Source organism: Somniosus microcephalus, chromosome 15, assembly GCF_052327205.1.
Source record: "Somniosus microcephalus isolate GS21.2 chromosome 15, FLI_Smic_1.0, whole genome shotgun sequence".
NCBI lineage: Eukaryota > Metazoa > Chordata > Chondrichthyes > Squaliformes > Somniosidae > Somniosus > Somniosus microcephalus.
Genome location: NC_141001.1, coordinates 22,495,382 through 22,513,765, shown reverse-complemented (window position 1 = coordinate 22,513,765; position 18,384 = coordinate 22,495,382). Strand labels below are relative to the sequence as shown.

Sequence of the window (18,384 nt, the reverse complement as noted above, 5' to 3'; positions counted from 1 at the left end):
AAGGCAGTATACTGGCGGTCCTCAGGGCGGATAGGGAGCTGGTGGTACGCTGATTTCAGGTCAATGGTCGAGAAGACGCGGTACTGCGCGATCTGGTTGACCATATCAGCTATGCGGGGGAGTGGGTAAGCATCCAGCAGGGTGTAGCGATTTATTGTCTGGCTGTAGTCGATGACCAGGCGCTGCTTCTCGCCGGTCTTAACGACCACAACCTGGGCTCGCCAGGGGCTGGTGCTGCCCTCAATAATCCCCTCCTTCAGGAGCCGCTCCACTTCGGTTTTAATGAAAACCCTGTCCCCGGCACTGTATCGCCTGCTCTTTGTGGCGATGGGCTTACAGTCGAGGGTGAGGTTAGCAAACAGTGGCGGGGGGGGGTGACTCTGAGTGTGGAGAGGTTGCACCTGGTGCGCAGCGGGCAGTTTGGAAGCTGCTGGCTGCGGACTGTGAGTGGGGGGAGGGGTCCACCGTACACCATCGTAACACTTTTAAGGTGGCACTGAAAATCTAACCCCAGTAGAACGGCAGCGCAGAGGTGGGGCAGGACCAGAAGTTTAAAATTATCGTACACAGTCCCGTCTACTAAGAGTGTCACCACGCAGTAGCTGCCAATGTCCGCCGACTGGGACTCGGAGGCCATAGAAATCCGTTGGTGCGCAGGCAGGACTGGGAGAGAGCAACGCCGCACCGTGTCGGGGTGGATGAAGCTCTCCGTGCTCCCAGAGTCAAAAAGGCAGGTTGTTTCATGACCATTTACCTTAATGTCCATTGTGGACCGGGCCAGTTGGTGCGGTCTCGCTTGGCCCAGCGTAACGGAGGCCAGCGTAGGGGTCGGTGTGTCGCTGCGGGTATCAGATGAGGTGGTGTTGGGGGCCTGCTGCGTCCCGGCTGGCTTCCAAGATGGCGGCATCCATGATCCCCATGTGGCTGGAGGCGTCCAAAATGGCTGCTGTTCCGGTGGTTCGCACATGGCTGGGGAGGCCCAAGATGGCGGCCCGCACGGCCCACACGCGGCGCTGCTGGGGTTCGGGGTGGCTTTGGCCCTGCAGACGCTGGCGTAGTGTCCCTTCTTCCCGCAGCCCGAGCAGATCGCATTTTTCGCCGGGCAGCGCGCTCTGCGGTGTTTGGCCTGGCCACAGAAGTAGCATTTCTGGCCTTGGGACACTGCTGCGGTAGTTGGGCCGTTGCTGGGATGTGGCTGGGGTGGCACGGCGCTATGAGACGGTCCTGCTGTGTCCCAGGCTGTCATTCCCCGCGGCGTCCACGGTGCAGAGGAGTAGGCATCCATGCCCCGGTAGGCTGCGTCCAATGATAGTGCGAGTTCAGAGGCCTTGTTGAGGTCGAGGTCACTCTGCTCCAACAGTCGCTGTCGGGTGTAATTGGACCTGTGGCCCGCCACAAAAGCGTCCCGGATAAGTTCCTCTGTGTACACGGCGACCTTTACATCCTTACAACCACAGGCCCGGCCAAGCACAGACAGTGCCTGAAGGTATTCCTCGGTCAATTCCCCAGGTTGTTGTTTACGACTCCCCAGGAGGTGCCTGGCGTACATCTCGTTCACTGGGCGCGTGTACTGGTCCTTGAGGAGCTTGAGAGCAGCCGTGTACGAGGTTGCGTCCTGGATGACCGAGTACGCTCGGTGGTTCACTTTGGAGGTCAGGACATCCAGTTTGTCCTCATCCGATTTGACCGTTGCAGCGGAGGCGATCAGGAATCTTTCAAAGCACCTAAGCCAGTGAGCAAACTTGGTGGATGTGTCCGCCTCCCGATGGTCTAAGTCCAGGCATGCTGGTGTGAGGATCTTCTCCATTATAAAAAAATCTTGTTATAAAATTGATGCGCTATCAATTACTCAAAAGACTGAGGTTAAGCGAGTAACTAACAGGCTTTTATTAACAAGAGAATGAAGGTGTGCCTCGAGTGGTCGACCAGTCCAGAATACAGAGGGACTGTGGAGCAGTCACCTTTATACCTGGACTCGTGGGAGGAGTCAGCCGAGGCATGTACAGACATGTACACAGTGGAATACAAACACCCACACAGGCAGGTATAACAGTGGTTTACCACACTATTCTTAGTGAAAAGGAATCCATTAAGGAGAGTAGATTCCATTTTCCATGTTGCAGTGGTATTCTGATAAACGCATCACCGATTTGCTGAGGAATAATACAGTGCCAGCCAGGCCACTGGAGCTCAAGATTTGAATAAACTGCCCCGTTTTAAACCCTATCCTGTGAGTTGTTGAACTGGGTGCTAAGTGTTCAATCTGAGCACGACCACTGAACAGATGCAGACCAAACTTCTCAAATCTGCTGACACCTCAAAGTGAATCGGGTTATCATCAAATCATTCAATGCTAAGGCCGATCCCTGCGGGACACCACTGCTAACTGGCCTCCCAGCAGATCAAATGGGAGCGAATGGAAATGGCTTCCTCTGGCAGAAAGCTATGTGGAGCCGGCTGTAGTTTGTAGTGCAAAGCACATCATTAGAAACCTGTGTACATTTTCCACAGACATGAACAAGTAACAACACGTTGTCACATTTAAACAGCTTCTTACATCATTCTTTTCCACATAGTTCAAGGATTACACAGCCAAGTGAGAACCCAAATCGGCACAGAATACAATACAAATTCAATTAGTTTACAAATATATAAAAGATGATTTTAAAACTACTTTCATTACAGAAATTTATAAGGATTCTTCAGAATTAAAAGATCTTTAACCATTTCCATTTGTCACGAGATATTGGAATCAAAAGCTTTCACAATGAATTTTTCCGGATGCTATTTCTATAAAATAAAAATTCAACCATTGGATTTCGAGCCACAAATTACTGGGATGATCTCTATTATTTGATCTTTAAGAAACAGAGCCGGAGAAAGTAGCCCTCACAGCGGCTGATGCTGGCATGCTCTGGCAGCACTGCAGTTTGGCATTGGGTACCCAGCAGACACATGTGATGGTAAGTCACCCGCAGCAAGAATCACCTTTCGTCAACATGTGAACTGTTACCCTGTCTCTACATAGTGCATGTGGCAGAAGGAAGAAGCACGGCCACTCCTCCAATTCTGGCCTCTTGTGCATTGCGACTTCCTTCACCCCACCATTGGTGGCCGTGCCCTCAGCTGTCCAGGCTCCAAGCTCTGGAATTCCCTGCCTAAACCTCTCCGCCTCTCTCTCCTCCTTTAAGGCACTCCTTAAAACCTATCTCTTCGACCAAGCTTTTGGTCACCTGTCCTCATATCTCCTTATGTGGCTTGGGTTCAAGTGTTGTTTGATTATGCTCCTGTGAAGCACCTTGGGACGTTTTTATAACGTTAAATGTGATATATAAATGCAAATTGTTGTTTTTTTGAACTGAAAATGAACTGGCAGACTTTCTTGCCTTTTGGGCTGGTGATCAAATTGTTGCTTTCATTTTTGGGGAAAATACTTTGCCACTCCTTCTTTCTACATGGCTGGCACACGTCTGGCTGCACAGTGGCCTGTGAACATTGGATTCAGGATTTCTGTTAGTTGGGATTCTGAGGCTCGTGGTCATTTCTGGCCGACAGGATGGCAGGTGGCAGTTGATAGACAAATGGAAAGTGTTAGTGACCAGCTTTAGCACTGTTTGAGTTTTCTATACATATAAATAATAACAACCATTTTGGCATCTCTTTGATGAGGTGGAAATCATTTCCACGGTGATCTCCAAGAGTTAATATTATTGGTCACAGTCCCTCCAACCACGAGCATTCTTTCCAAATTTATAGACCAATCTGCGACCGTCCACTCGCTCCAGGATCTCCCGTTTATAATAATACCTGTGTCACACAAAAGAGACCGTATCAATTAGTGCAGTTGCTTTAATGTCATATACACTGGTTATGGAATTGCACAGTGATCTAAGGTTACTTTTTAAACCCGCACTAATAACCTCACGATCATTCATTTTAACAGGAGCTGGAGGGAATGGACAGTTGCCATTTGTACTGATGAATAGGTAACGAAACACAGAATAAAACCCCCAAGTATTCAAAGCAGGCCCATACGGTGCTGGTTTGGGTGTGGGATGGAGGGGTGCTCGTGATCCACTTTGCCATACGGCTCAGCACTTCCCATTGAGACTTGGACGATTACAGCATTAGGCAGACTTGCATATCTCTGGCTTTGAGAGTGCACAGGTTTTGCCTGGATTCTGCCAGTAAATATGCAGCAAATGAGCCGGCACAGGCACGATGGGCTGAATGGCCTCTTTCTGTGCTGTAAGATTCTCCTCAAGCCCTGTTTGGGGCGCTAAATCAGAAAAGCTGGAAAAGTTAGCGCCAGGCGCTAACCTCTTCCAGCCTTTCTAAAATTCCCACTTTTTGCTCCAAGACGGAAGTGGAACGCTAAGTCAAGCACACCCCTTCCTTCTTGGAGCACAAGAGGGGGGGAAGCTCGCAGCCCAGGCCGCACCTGGGGCGATGTGCTCAGCAGCACCACGCACTGGGCCGTGTGGCACTGCCGCGTTCTAGGGGCTCTTCCCTGAATTAAAGGGAAGGGCTCCATGCTGCGAACTCTGCAGTTTCTTTTTAACTTACCTGCAGCACCGGGGAGTGGGAGCAGAGAGCCCGGCTGACCGATCGCGGCACGGACCCTGCGTCCGGGGCGAAAAAAACATTTTTCAAAAAATCCGACATTGTTTTCAGGGCGGCCGGCCTCCTCACCTTTAACTTCCGCCCCGCTACCGGCCGGTCGACCGCCCTGCTCGATGCCATCGCCTGCTGCTGCTGCAGGGGGCGAAGGGGAATTTTTGTGCCGGGGCGCTACGCCCGGAGATGACGTCATGATCTCCCGGCGCATGAGATCAGACCGCAACCTGGTAGCGCCGCCATGAACCTCCCGTGGAATTTGGCGAGAGATGCGGTCAGCACCGCGCCCGGGTGAAAAGGCCTTTGCACCCCATTAGTGCCCTCCACAGGAGGGGAAATTCTTCCTCTATGATTCTATGAAATGTTGGAGGGAATTCTATTACATAAAGATCAGTTAATATCTAGAATGCAGCCATTATATTCTATTGTCGGGAGTTGGAGAGGGAGATTTCAACTTTGAGAATGCCCTGTTGACTGAAGCTTCAGGAAGCACTGCCATTTGCATGAGTAATTTCCGCATTATTGATAATAACTCCAGTGCCAAGTTGCACTGTGCTACACTGTCCATCAAGAACACACAGTCCATAATCTGTGCCCCAGATACAGCTGACTGTGCAGCTCCATAGCAATTTCCATACTTAGGAGGGGAAGCAGGAACATCTCAGTGTGCTCTAGTCTGTCCTGGAGTCACTGATTGAAGTGGAGAGACCATTAGTTCATCTCCTCCCCCTCCCCACCCCCATAAAAGGCATTGATGGAAAATGAGAGGGAAATTCCAAGTGATGCGGATAGAAACTCGTTAGCTTGTGATCTGATTGTATGAATTAAAATACAATAACCCACTGATAATGAGGACAGCAGATTATTAAAGCCATATTTCAGTGTTATAAAGATGTATCATTAAGTATAGAAGATTAAGGGCTGATCTAATTGAGGTGTTTAAGGTTATTAAAAGATTTGATAGGGTAGAATGATTTCCCCTGGTGGGGGAGTCCAGAACGAGGGGGAATAACCTTAAAGTTAGAGCCCGGCCATTCAGGGATAATGTCAGGAAGCACTTCTTCACACAAAGGGGAGTGGAAATCGGGAACTCTCTCCAACAAAAAGCTGTTGAGGCTGTGGGTCAATTGAAAATTTCAAAACTGAGATTGACAGATTTTTGTTGGGGAAGGGTATTGAAGATTATGGAACCAAGGCGAGTAGATGGAGTTATGATTCAGATCAGCCCTGATCTAATTGAATGGCAGAACAGGCTCAAGGGGCTGAATGGCCTCCTCCTGTTCCAATGTTCCTAATAAAACAAATGAAAGATATGTGAAGGATTAGACTTTAAGCAACAATCATTGATATCCTTCACACTGTTAGTAACATCTAAAGCGTCGCTCCAGTCAGATTACCATGTATACTTGTACAGTTGTACTTCTGTGGCCCCAGCCTCAGCTCCATCACCGACATTGCTGCCTTTGCTGACTGATTCCAGTATGGAACCTTGGCTACCTGTTCGTCCCCGAGCTCAGCTTTCTCTCCACATCCTAATAGCCAACGAGACCACGTTCTTTCACCTCCAAAACATCACCCACCTGTGCTCCTGAAACCCTAATCCATGCCTAAGTGACCTTGAGCTTGGATCCTCCAACATTCTCCTTTCTGACCTTTCCACCTTCACCTTCCATAAACTACTAGGCATCATAACATTGTTACGCATGATCTCACCCAGACTACAGCCAACACAGCCACTAACCCAGACCTTGACAGGCTCCACTGGGTCCAACGTGGTCCGTGGTCCAACGAATCTACTTTAAGACCCCTGTCCTCACCTTCCAACCCCTCCATGTCATGGCCTCTGCCTATTTCCACAATCTCTTCCAATCTTCTATTCCTCTGGCTCTGGCCTTCTTCTCGATCACTGCTCCCTTCACTCCTCTTTTGGCTGCTGATCTTTCAGCCACCTTGATTCTGCCTCATGGAACTCCCTCAGCCTATCTATTTTGCCACCTCCCTCTCTGCTTTCAAAAGTTTCATAGATTCTCCTCTGTCATCATGCTTTTGCCCACAACTAACCCCTCGCTTCTTTCTCTCCTGTCTAGAAAGTGTTCACTCATTATCCACTACTCGATAAAGTGCTTTGACATCTGTGGAGTGTTGTAGAGATGCAGGTTCTTGTTATTTAACAAACCTAATTAAACCCAGGTTCAATATGTTGAATAAGAACATAAGAAATAGGATCAGGAGTAGGCCATTTGGCCCTTCGAGCCTGCTCCACCATTCAATAAGATAATGGCTGATTTTCTACCTCGATTTCACTTTCCCGCCCGATCCCCATATCCCTAGATTCCCTTAATATCCAAAAATAGAATTTGTAACCTGTAGAAATTCTGTAGAAGTGGCATAAAGGAGGAAATCAGCAATTTCAATCATTTGTAAAATACACATCCTGAACGTATTGGTAAATGTGTCTTTATTGGAGTAACATCAGATACATGACTGTAAAGTGAAAGCTCAACTATAATTTGAAACATGTCTGCCACAGATACACATTAAACTTTAATCCCGATAAAGTTCATACAAGATCCAATAATAAGTCTCCAAGTTTAACTGGAGACCTGTGACCTCCACCACCTAGGTGCCTGGGAACACCACCACCTTCAAGTTCCCCTCCAAGTCACACACCATCCCGACTTGGACATATATCGCTGTTTCTTCCTCGTCGCTGGGTCAAAATCCTGGAACTCCCGCCCTAACAGCACTGTGGGATGTACCTTCATCACATGGACTGCAGTGGTTCAAGAAGGCAGCTCACCACCACCTTCTCAAGGGCAATGAGGGATGGGCAATAAATGCTGGCCTTGCCAGCGACGTCCACATCCCAAGAATGAATTTTTAAAAATTGATGTCATTGTACAGATATGGGGGTGGATATTTCATTTGAATCTTATGGGGGAGAAATTCATTATTGCCCCGGTTGGGGTGCTAAATTTTAAAATCTTGAAAAATTAGCGCCAGGAGCTAATGAATCTGAAGTTCCCCTAAATTGGCTATTAGCGCCTCAGTGGGGCGCTACAGGGGCACTACCAGCAGAGCGCTAATGAATTTCAGGTGCAATGCAATCAGGAATGATCCTTCACACTGGCTCCTTCCAGCTCTTAAAGGGGAGGTTGCATCATTGTGCAGATCCTGTGAAGGCGACTTGCAAGCAACTCAATCCCCTTATCGTGATGGCTGATCCTACTCCCAGGGAGAGAGCTCGTCATTTCATGGACGAGGCATTGGTCATGGGAGACGAGTGAAGGAGGGCAGTGCTGTTCCTGGACACTGGAAGGAGGCCATTGCCCCAGGTCTTCAGGGCAATGTGGAGGGAAGTGGCCCAGGAGGTCTCGGCCAGTAGTGTGGGTGAACACAGCCTGACAGTGCCGGAAGAAATTCAATGACCTCACTTGAGTGGTTAAGGTGAGTACATGCTTCAACAGGTCCTACATTCCACCATCTGAACCTCGGTCTGTACACACTGCACAATCCACCACACCCCCACCACTCACCCACCAAACACAATAGGAGGGAGCAGCAGAGAACAGGCGGGGGAGATGCGCAGCTCCAGCAGCTCTCAGACCTGGAGGAGCAAGTGCTGCGACTCATTGGGCAGCAGGTGTTGGACGCCGTGGCCCTCAGCAACGTCGACCCCATTTGGGGCAACAACGATATCTTCAGCCCCTCTCCTTCTCTCATCCCACTTCCCCCTCGCACCACAAGCCTTTCCCATTTTCCAGCTCCTGATACTGTCTGCATTCCTTGCTCCCTACCCCCCTGTCCTCACCTTAATGTGAGTCTTGTGCCTTTATGCGTTCCGAGAATAAGCAACCAGATGACCAGCCTGTCCCTCAGCCCCCCACTGAGAGTGAGGAAGGAGAAGAGGAGGAGGAGCAAAGCACCACGTCACTGCATCTCTCACCCGCAGGCACCACCTCAGATACTGGCACTACGCGATGTTTAGAGGCAAGTTTAGTAGAGGGGTCTGCACAGGGTGAGGCACCAGTGACGAGCGGGCTGCAGCAAGGCCAGGGGGAAAGGGTAGCTCGGGAGCCAGCTCCCTGGAGGGCATGTTCGCAGGTGTGTTCTGCTGCACAGGACTCAGATGAGGGCCTTGATGGGGAGGCCTTTAGAAGAAGGGTGAGGGGCATGCACACGGAGATGATAGGTGCAATTGCAAGGGTGCCCGCGAGCCTTTCAGCAATGGTAAGGAGCGTGGAGGAGTCCACCTCCAACATTGCACATAGCTCTGCGCACACCATGGAGCCCATCCTTGGCAGTCTGTCAAGGATGGTGGACTCAGGCACTGTGGGGACCCAGACCTCATGCTGCGTATCATGGGCGATGTTGCAGCTTCCATTGCAGCACAGGCGGAAGCCACGCAATGTCTTAGTGCTGTAATGCAGTCAATGGTTGATGCCATCTAGTCTCAGACTGCTCTCATGCAGTCTCAGCTTGATGCCATGGAAGCTCTGACTGCTGCCATCATCGCTGGGACCACCACAGTCCACCGGGGATCTCATGGTGTTGCAGCAGGCCAGCAATCTGTGCTGCAGCAGATTGCTAGAGATGCTGAGGTGCTGTCCCGGGGGAGTGACAGTGGGTCAGTGGAGCAGGAACCTGCTGTCCTCTCTCAGGATGACAGCATTCATGCTCCCACCACTACCACTCCGCCATTGCCCTTGCCACTGCCTGTCATCCAGCCAGCCCAGACTGCTGCCGCCCAGCCTGAGGTGGTATAGCGTACAGCCGGGCCTTCCAGGCCCAGAGCTGGTCGAGGGCATCCTGCAAGGCCATCTGTAGTTTCTGGCACCAGCCCTGCTGCAGCTACTGGGGAGATACTACGTAGGAACACCAGATTAGGAAAAGGCACTGTAACGAGGGCAAGTAAGGGTTTGCACAAGGATCATTAGTTAATATTGTTGTTCTATATATGTGGTTGCTGATTGTGTATAAATGTATTATTGGAATGTTGCAGAAATGGTGCTGTATCTCATTTCAGCTTTGGGGTGTGGTATGGAATGAGAAATTGATGGAATGATGGGGAGTGGATGAGCAACCAGGAAGTGGCCTCAAATTCATTGGAACTGCAGTCTGATGAGGTGGCCACGGACCACCCTTCCACAAGGTCAATCGAGTGGCTGGATCCTCCAACACTGGTGTTCGTGCTCCTGTTCCTCCTCCTCTTTCTCCTTCTCGTCCTCGTCCTCCTCCTCATCCTCCTCCTCCTCCTCCTGAGGTGGTGCGGCTATGTATGGTGGCAATGGCTGGGCCCTCATGATGGCCAAGTTGTGAAGCATGCAGCAGACCACGACGAAATGGGACATCCGCTCAGGCAGCGGAACCGTTGCTTGAGGACTCCGATGGTCTGCTCGATGATGTTCCTGGTCGCAGCATGGCTCTCATTGTATGAGTGTTGGGCATGATTGTTGGGGTTGCGGTGGGGAGTCATGAGCCAGGTGGAGAGCGGATAGCCCTTGTCTCCCAGCAGCCATCCGCTAGCTCAATGTGGTGGCTGGAACAGAGTTAGCGCACCGGTCTGGCGCAGGATGAAGACATTATGGCTTAGAAATTCGGTGGCGCCCTGCTTGGGGCGCCAAGCTCACCTGGACGCAGGAATTACCGCTGCGAATGGAGCCATTTGCGCCATCCCGATATTCAGTTTCAGCTCCCCAAACGGAAGCGCGGCGCTGCTCGAGGCGCCCCGCGTCCCTCGTGGGGCGCTGAAACTGAATATCGCAGCGCAACATGCCGCAGCGCCACATGCTGCGGCACGGCGCACTGCGGTACTGCAGGCCTTCCTCCCCTTCTTAAAGGGGAGGGGCCTGCACCAGTGCAATCTGAGATCGCGAGTGCCGGCAAAAGAGCCCGGCACCGAGGAGAAGTGCTGGGCTCTTGGGACACAGCCGGCACTGCCCGGGGGGAGGCTCAGGAGGCTGGGGACGGCGGCGCGAGGAGGTGCTGGCAGGCGGCCAGCAAAAAAAATGGCCGCCCCGCACCTCTCCTTTAATTAGCGCCACTACCGCCGCAGGTAGGCCCCCCTGACCCGGTCGCAAATTGCGACCGGTGTTACGGTGGGGGGGGGGGCGCAACCAAATATCGCGATCGGGGCGGAAGTGGGGTGCTGCGCACACCGATGATGTCATCGGTGGCGGTGCAGTGCTACAGGCTAACGCCGCCATTAGCGCCCCGCTAAATATCGCGGGAGGCGTGGCCAGTGGCGCTAAAGCCACTGAGTGCCCTCTTCAGGCGCTAACTGGTGGTGCAGCCCACCGAATTTCTATGCCTATGTCTGCTGCCAGGATAGCGGGCATTGACGGTGAGGATTCGCCATGTGTGGTCGCACACCAACTGCACATCAAGTGAGTGGTAGACTTTGCGGTTATGGAACAGCTCAGGATTGTTATGAGGTGCCCGCAAAGTGACGTGGGTGCAGTCAATAGCGCCCTGCACCATGGGGAAGCCCACTATCCCGGCAAAGCCACATGCATGCTCGCGCTGCTTCTCTCTGGTCATGGGGATGGAAATGTAGTCCCTTGTCCTGTAGAGAGCATCTATGACCTCGTGGATGCAGCAATGGACAGCGAACTGCGAGATGTTAGATATGTCTCCTGTTGCACACTGGAAGGATCTGCTGGCGTAGAAATTGAGGGCAACGGTGACCTTGACTGCCACCGAGAGAGCCGTGGTGTTCCTGATGTGAGGCTCGAGGTCTGGCTGCAGGAGGTGGCAGAGCTCTGTGACCATGTCCTTGGTGAAGTGGAGCCGTCTAAGACACTGCTCCTCAGTGAGATTGATGTAGGAGAAATGCTGCTGGAATACCCTGGGAGGGTAAGGCCTCCTGTTGAGAGCCCCGTTGGCCCTCCTCCCTCTGGCCACATTTTGGAATCTTTCTCTCTGCCTCCGACGGTGACGCTGGAGGGCAAGGTCCCTGTGCCAGTACAGCCCCCATTAAATGATGGAAATGTTGCACTAGTAAATGTAACCCAAATGAAAGTGATAATTTTTTCTCAGCCAGAATACTCCTTCAAGTTGAGAATGCTCAAATCAGTCAAAACACCTGTCTGCTTGTGTCAGACGGACAGGCAGCATTCTTTGCCAACTAAAAAAAAAAGGAAGTTGACGCCTTTAAAAAGCGCTCCTCCAGCACTCATCCGACTGCAAACCACCTCCTGTACCTGTCGCTGCTGACGGCAGGCGCTCAGGCAGGGGGCGAGAGTGAATTTCAGAGCCGGAGTGCTGCGCACCCGGATGACATCATGATCTCAGGGCGCAGGAGATCGTGGCGCTAGTGATTACCGCCGCCGCAAACCTCCAGCTCAATCTCACGGCCGGCGGTACTAGCGCCGCACCCGGTCACAAAGCCAGTAGCGTCCCCCGGAGGTGCTAACGGGAGGCGCTAAGGTACCCAATTTCTCCCCCTAAGTTTTTAGGTAGTACATAGTGGATCCAGAATTCTTGAGTTTGTTTTTGACCATATCATGCAGATACAGTAAATAAAATATTTTAATCTTATAACTAGCTAATGATCGCAACCTAACCTGCTTATGAATCTTTTCTAAAATCAGCTTTATGTATTTCACAACCAATTTGCAAACAATGATGGGATTATTAGGGTTTGGAGCTTCATTTCGTAGAACAATGCATTTTACAAAATATAAATTGGATTCTGTCATATTTACCGTGTACTAAAGCAGCACGAGTGTCACACCAGGATGTCGTAGCTTAGTCTTAATCTCATACTGTACCTGAAAACTGAGCTAATACTGCTGCGTAGGCATTGTGAAATTTTCCTGTTCATAAACCTCCCCTCCCCTCCCCTTTATGGCTTGTCCTATTCACTTCTATCATGGCTGTGGGGACATTGTGAGATCTTCCCTTTCATAAACCTTACCGATGCTGGGTCTGACCTGGAGGAAGTATTCATGTTTTGATTTGACTGTGCAGCCTAAGATTGCGACACAGGTTCATGTTTGATGGAGGGTAGGAGTACTCCGAGCAGTGCTAATCCTGAGCAAAGAGCACGCAGCGCTTTCACTAACATTACAACACATTTCACTCGGACCTACTCTCTTGCTGAAGGGAGAAAACGCCGTATGGTTTCGAGTCTGTGGTGAATGTGCCAGTGACCTGAGCAGGGCATTCTTGGTGGTGGTGTTGGGGAAATGGCCCCACATTGAATATCAGGGCTAGGGGTGGGGGCTCTGATCGCTAAAATGAATACGTACAAAGAGTCAAACGTAGTGCAGGAGTCTCCTACCTCATTGCCCGGCTCAGCTTCTCGTACGTCATACTGCTGTTGTTTTTTTTCTTCCCCCAGAGCTGAGCCACAGCTTCGGACTTGAGGAAACGGAAAACCCCTTCGGATCTGTCCTCCCACTTTATCAGTCCAGGGTTCTTGTCTGAGTCCAGGAGGATATCTCGAATAAACTCCCACAGGTGTGTCCCTCGAGCATCTGAACAGAAAAGTACACAGAATAACTGAAAGACTTGCATTTCTCCAGCGCCTTTCACAACCTCAGAACATCCCAAAGTGCTTTACAGCCAATGAAATACTTTTGAATTGTAGTCACTGTTGTAATGTAGGAAACATGCAGACAATTTACGCACAGCAAGCTCCCACAAACAGCAATGAAATGAATGACCAAATCATGTGCTTTAGGTGTTGCTTGAGGGATAAGTATTGGCCAGGAAGCGAGCAGGATCCTCTTTGGTAAAGTCTCCTGAGGGAGCATTCGAAAACACAATTGTGATTCGGGCTCGTTGTGTGTCGTATGTTCATTTCTGGGACTCGCCTTCAGATCCAAGTCACACACAGAGGTAGTGATTGCCTCTGGTCTCTGCTAGCAATTACAAATGCAGGAATGTTGAGTCAGCATATGCGACTGCAAGTAGTGACATGGTTGGTTTTAGGTTGCCAGGACATAAAAAGAAGTTAAAAACATTTCCATTATTAAGCCTCTGTGAGGCACAACATGTTAAACACTAAGGGGGAAAAATTGGGTATTGCCCATTTTGGGGTGCTAATATCGGCCGGCACAAAATTCCCCTCTATCGCCCCCTGGAGGTGATTTGAGTGCTAAATCAGGCGCTACACACCTCTCTTAAGGCGCTAACGGCAGGGAGCGAGGCGTTACCTCAGAACGCTACCGAAGCTCAGGCGATGTCAGTTACCATGGAAGCCAGACAGACTGGCGCCATCCAGTTCTTAAAAGGGAGGGGCCATCTTGCTGGCCAGCCACACCCTGCTCATTGCAGCCTTGAATCTTGGCCTGGAGAGACCTCTAAAGCAATTGTGTTGGAAGCACTAATGGATAGGTCCAGGGAAAGAGCTCGGCGCTTAGGAACCTCAAAAGTGGTGCTGAGGGAGAAAACTCCTTAGGACAGCGTTAAATCTCTCCAGACGTCTCTCTCCCTCTCAACCTGCGCGTACCAAAAATTTTGCTGACAAGAAAAGGCAGGAAGCGCCCGCCTTTAAATAGCGCTCCCCCAGCCCCTTCCAGGTTTGTTGTTCCTAGCGGCAGGTGCTAGGGTGGGGTGCAACTCAATATCCAGCCCGGGGTGCTACCTTGACTGAAGTCATGATCTGTGGGCGCAGGAGATCGTGGTGGAAATCGCTGCGCTCAGGCACTAAGTTCCTAGCTAACCAGGTGAATTTTTCCCCCTAAATGTGAATAAGGCAGAGAAAGGTCTACAAGGTACTTGGAGGAAAGATTAGCTTGTGACTTAGAATCCTGAATGGACTGAAATTTCCCAGATTCACCTGGTTTGGCCAAGCCCAGCCTGGATCATGATGTTATAATCCGCAGCTTGCATACCCCTCCTGTCCTCTCAACATTAATTTTGAACTCACTCAATATATTAATGATCCAATCTCCTCAGAAATGTTTTAATTATTGAGAGACCTAGATGAAGCAATTACCATGATCCAGGATCCACCAAGGTTGAAAGTAATAATCGAAAAGATAAGATGGGGCTGATTATTCTCTGCTTTGCACTTGGGGGATGCTGTTTATGGACAGCAGGCAGAGAACCCCAGAGCGGTCGGCCATTAGGAACATAGGAACAGGAGTAGGCCACCCCCCTAGTCCCCCTTATATTCTAGTCCTCTAGATATAAAGTACACAGTGCTCCAGGTGTGGTCTAACCAGGGCTTTGTATAACTAGAGCATAACTTCTACCCCCTCGTATTCTAGTCCTCCAGATATAAAGCCCAACTGCTGCAAACCTCTCAGGCTGCGGCAGTGATGGAGTTTCCCCTCTCACGTCTGGGCACATGCACCCATCCCCCCCTCCCAAGGTGTGTTCCTGCACGGGGGAATGTCAGGGCAAAGTAAATGACCTTAAATATGGATGGGTTATGGGTAAGTGGAGGGCAATTCAGAGGCTCTTCAGCAGGCTTTGGGGAAGGGGGAGTAGCATTGGTTAGTGTTAAGTCTGTGTGTTCCAGTTGTATTAAGATTAATTACTGACACAGACTACAAGAATAAAGTTCAACAGGTCTTTACTAGTTGGAGGTCAGGACTATACTAAATACAATATCACTACACAGTACTTATATACCGGTGGTCACCACCGGTATTACGTATACAGCAGCCAGAGAAAGTAGTACATCTCTTAAGGTGGAACAGGCTTAAGTTCTCTTAAGGTGGAACAGGTTACATACACCACAATCCTCCCTTTTTAGCTTAACAGTCATATCCCCATTTAACATAACATAATAACATATATACATATATAACTTCAGGTATAAACAGTTCAAAGGTTCAGTCGTTCAGGAGGCCTTCTGATTCGGTTTGGATAACGCCTTTCAGTGGTCTCTGATTCTTGTTGCTGAGGTGACTCTTCTTGTTGGTTTCCTATGTATTGGATGTCATCATCAGGTACAGTCCCTGCCGAGGTAGATGCTTCAGGTTCATTAACGTCTCCCACAGTTGTCTCTGTCGCAACCATGGGTTCGACCCTTGCTCTTGATTCTACCAGTTGATCCGCATGACGCCTTATCACATTGTTACCAATATCTACTGTGTACATCAGAGGTCCTTGTCTGGCCCGAATTGTTCCGGACTGCCATTTTTCGTTTCCATAGCCCCTTGCCAACACTGGTTGTCCTACGTCGAAACTTCGAGTGGACTTGTTATTAATATGCCGGAACTGTTTGTTTTCCACTTCCCTCCGCACATTTGGTTTTAACAAGTCCAACCTGGACCGCAACCTCCTGTTATAAAACATCATGGCAGGACTTTGGTTAGTCACTGCATGAGCGGCGTTTCGATATGCCATTAGGAAATTGTCCACCTTGTGTTGTAACGGAATCTGATCATCGTTCATGGCCTTTATTGCCTTTTTGAATGTTTGGACAAATCTCTCGGCCAACCCGTTTGTCGCCGGATGATATGGGGCAGAGGTATAATGTTTCACCCCATTCTTCTTTAAGAATTTTTGGAATTCTTCCGACACGAACTGTGGTCCGTTGTCCGAACATATCTGTTCTGGCAATCCGTTCCTTGCGAATATTGTTCTTAACACCGCAATTGTCTTTTCTGAAGTAGTGGTATTCATCTTGATCACTTCTGGCCATTTGGAATGTGCGTCCACCGCAATTAGGAACATGGAGTCCATGAATGGACCAGCAAAGTCAATATGTACGCGTTGCCATGGGGCTGAAGGCCATTCCCATGGGTGTAGCGGTGCGATCGGAGGTGCATTTTGCACTTTTTGGCACCCAGCGCAGCTTTTTGTCAACTCCTCTATCTGTTGGTCAATGCCCGGCCACCATACATAAGCCCTAGCAAGACACTTCATCTTAACTCCCCCCAGATGACCTTCATGCAGTTCCTTTAGAACTCTTTCCCGTAACTTGGGAGGAATAATCACTCTTGTCCCGTACATCAAAGTACCATGGCAGACGGACAGCTGGTCTCGCCTTGCCGAGAATGCCGGTAACAGAGGATCACCATGTGTTGGCCATCCCTTTACTGTCACCTCGTAAACTCGGGACAGTGTCGGGTCGTTCCTGGTTTCTCTTTCAATACTTGCATTGGTGATTGGTAAACACTCGATGATGGTCGAATGAAATAACTCAACAGGTTCAACTTTCGTCGTCTCTTCTGCTTCAGGTAGTGGCAGGCGCGACAGCCCATCAGCATTGCCATGCTGCTTTGTACCTTTGAATTCTATTTGATATTGATGTGCCCCTAGGAAAAGGGACCATCTCTGGAGTCGCTGTGCTGTCATCACCGAAACACCCTTCTTAGGGTTAAAAATGGATACCAACGGCTGATGGTCTGTCAGAAGTGTGAATTTTTGGCCCTGCAGGTAATGATTAAACTTCTTCACTCCCCATACAAGGCTGAGAGCCTCCCTATCGATCTGCGCATAGTTGCGCTCAGCGGAGGTCAATGATCTGGATGCAAACGCGACTGGCCTTTCCGTGCCATTTGGCAACTTGTGTGAGAGTACTGCCCCAATACCATATGGAGAAGCATCACAAGCCAACCGAATAGGCAGTGTCGGGTTGAAGTGAGCCAACACTTCCTCTGAGGTGATCAATTCTTTGCTTTTGCGAAATGCCTTCTTACAGTTTTCGCTCCACTCCCATGGTACCCCCTTCTGTAAAAGAGCGTTCAGCGGGTGCAGTACCGTGGATAGATTCGGTAGAAACTTATGGTAATAGTTAATCAGTCCCAGAAACGACCTCAACTGAGAGACATTATCCGGAGCGGGAGCCTTTACAACTGCCTCTATCTTGTCAGGAGACTTATGAAGCCCCTCCCGGTCAATGACATGACCACAGTACGAGATCCACTTCTGAAAGAACTCACATTTCTGCTGATTAACTCTAAGTCCATACTCTTTCAGTCTGTTGAGCACCAGTTCCAAGTTTGCGAGGTGTTCTTCATCACCATCACCTGTAATCAGAATATCGTCCAGGTAACAGTGTGTGCCTGGAATTCCCTGTAATACCTGCTCCATGGCCCTCTGCCAAATTGCCGGAGCCGATGCCACTCCAAAAACCAGCCTATTATACCGGTACAAACCTCTATGCGTGTTGATCGTGAGGTACTGGCGTGACTCTTCTTCAACCTCCATCTGCAAGTACGCCTGCGCCAGGTCTATCTTGGTGAAGTGTTTCCCGCCAGACAACGAAGCAAAAATATCCTCAATCCACGGAAGCGGATACTGCACCGTGTGAAGCACCGGATTAACGGTGATCTTGAAATCTCCACAGATGCGAACCTTCCCTGGTTCTCCTGGCTTGTTGCTCAAAGGACGTTTCATAACGGGAACAATGGGCATAGCCCACTCACTCCAATCTACCTTAGACAGTACACCTGAACGTTCTAGCGCTTCCAGTTCTGCTTCTACAGTAGGTCGTATTGCATAGGGTACCGGTCTGGCTTTGAAAAATTTTGGTTGTGCATGTTCATCAATCTTGATGTTTGCCGTAATTCCTTTCAGTGTTCCCAGTCCTTGCTGGAACACCTCTTTAGCATCATCCAATATTTTGGACAATCGTTTAGGTTTGACATCTGTTTCCCCGGAATCTACCGTTAGTGCTTTTAAGGAGTGCCAGTCCATATTCATTTTCCTAATCCACTCCCGTCCCAGTAGTGGTGGACCTCCTTCAGGTAGCACATATAAGTCCATTACTTGGCTTTCTTCGCCCTTGTGGACCACATTTACCTCTATCTTTCCGATGGGGTACACTCTTTGCCCCGTGTATGTTTTCAATATAATCTC

General features: G+C 49.8%; 1 protein-coding gene across 2 annotated transcripts in view; it reads right to left on the bottom strand.

Annotated features, from left to right (window-relative positions):
- Window positions 1-1,858: 1,858 nt before the first annotated feature.
- LOC147106574 (ETS homologous factor-like) overlaps window positions 1,859-18,384 on the bottom strand; it is a 75,865-nt gene continuing 59,339 nt past the window's right edge. For both annotated transcript variants that reach the window (XM_086007528.1, XM_086007529.1), the window contains 2 exons: window positions 12,902-13,097; window positions 1,859-3,807 (listed from right to left, as the gene is read on the bottom strand). In XM_086007528.1, the coding sequence (XP_085863654.1) occupies window positions 3,708-3,807; window positions 12,902-13,097 (296 nt within the window). In that variant the 3' untranslated portion in view covers window positions 1,859-3,707. The remainder of the gene's footprint in view (window positions 3,808-12,901; window positions 13,098-18,384) is intronic.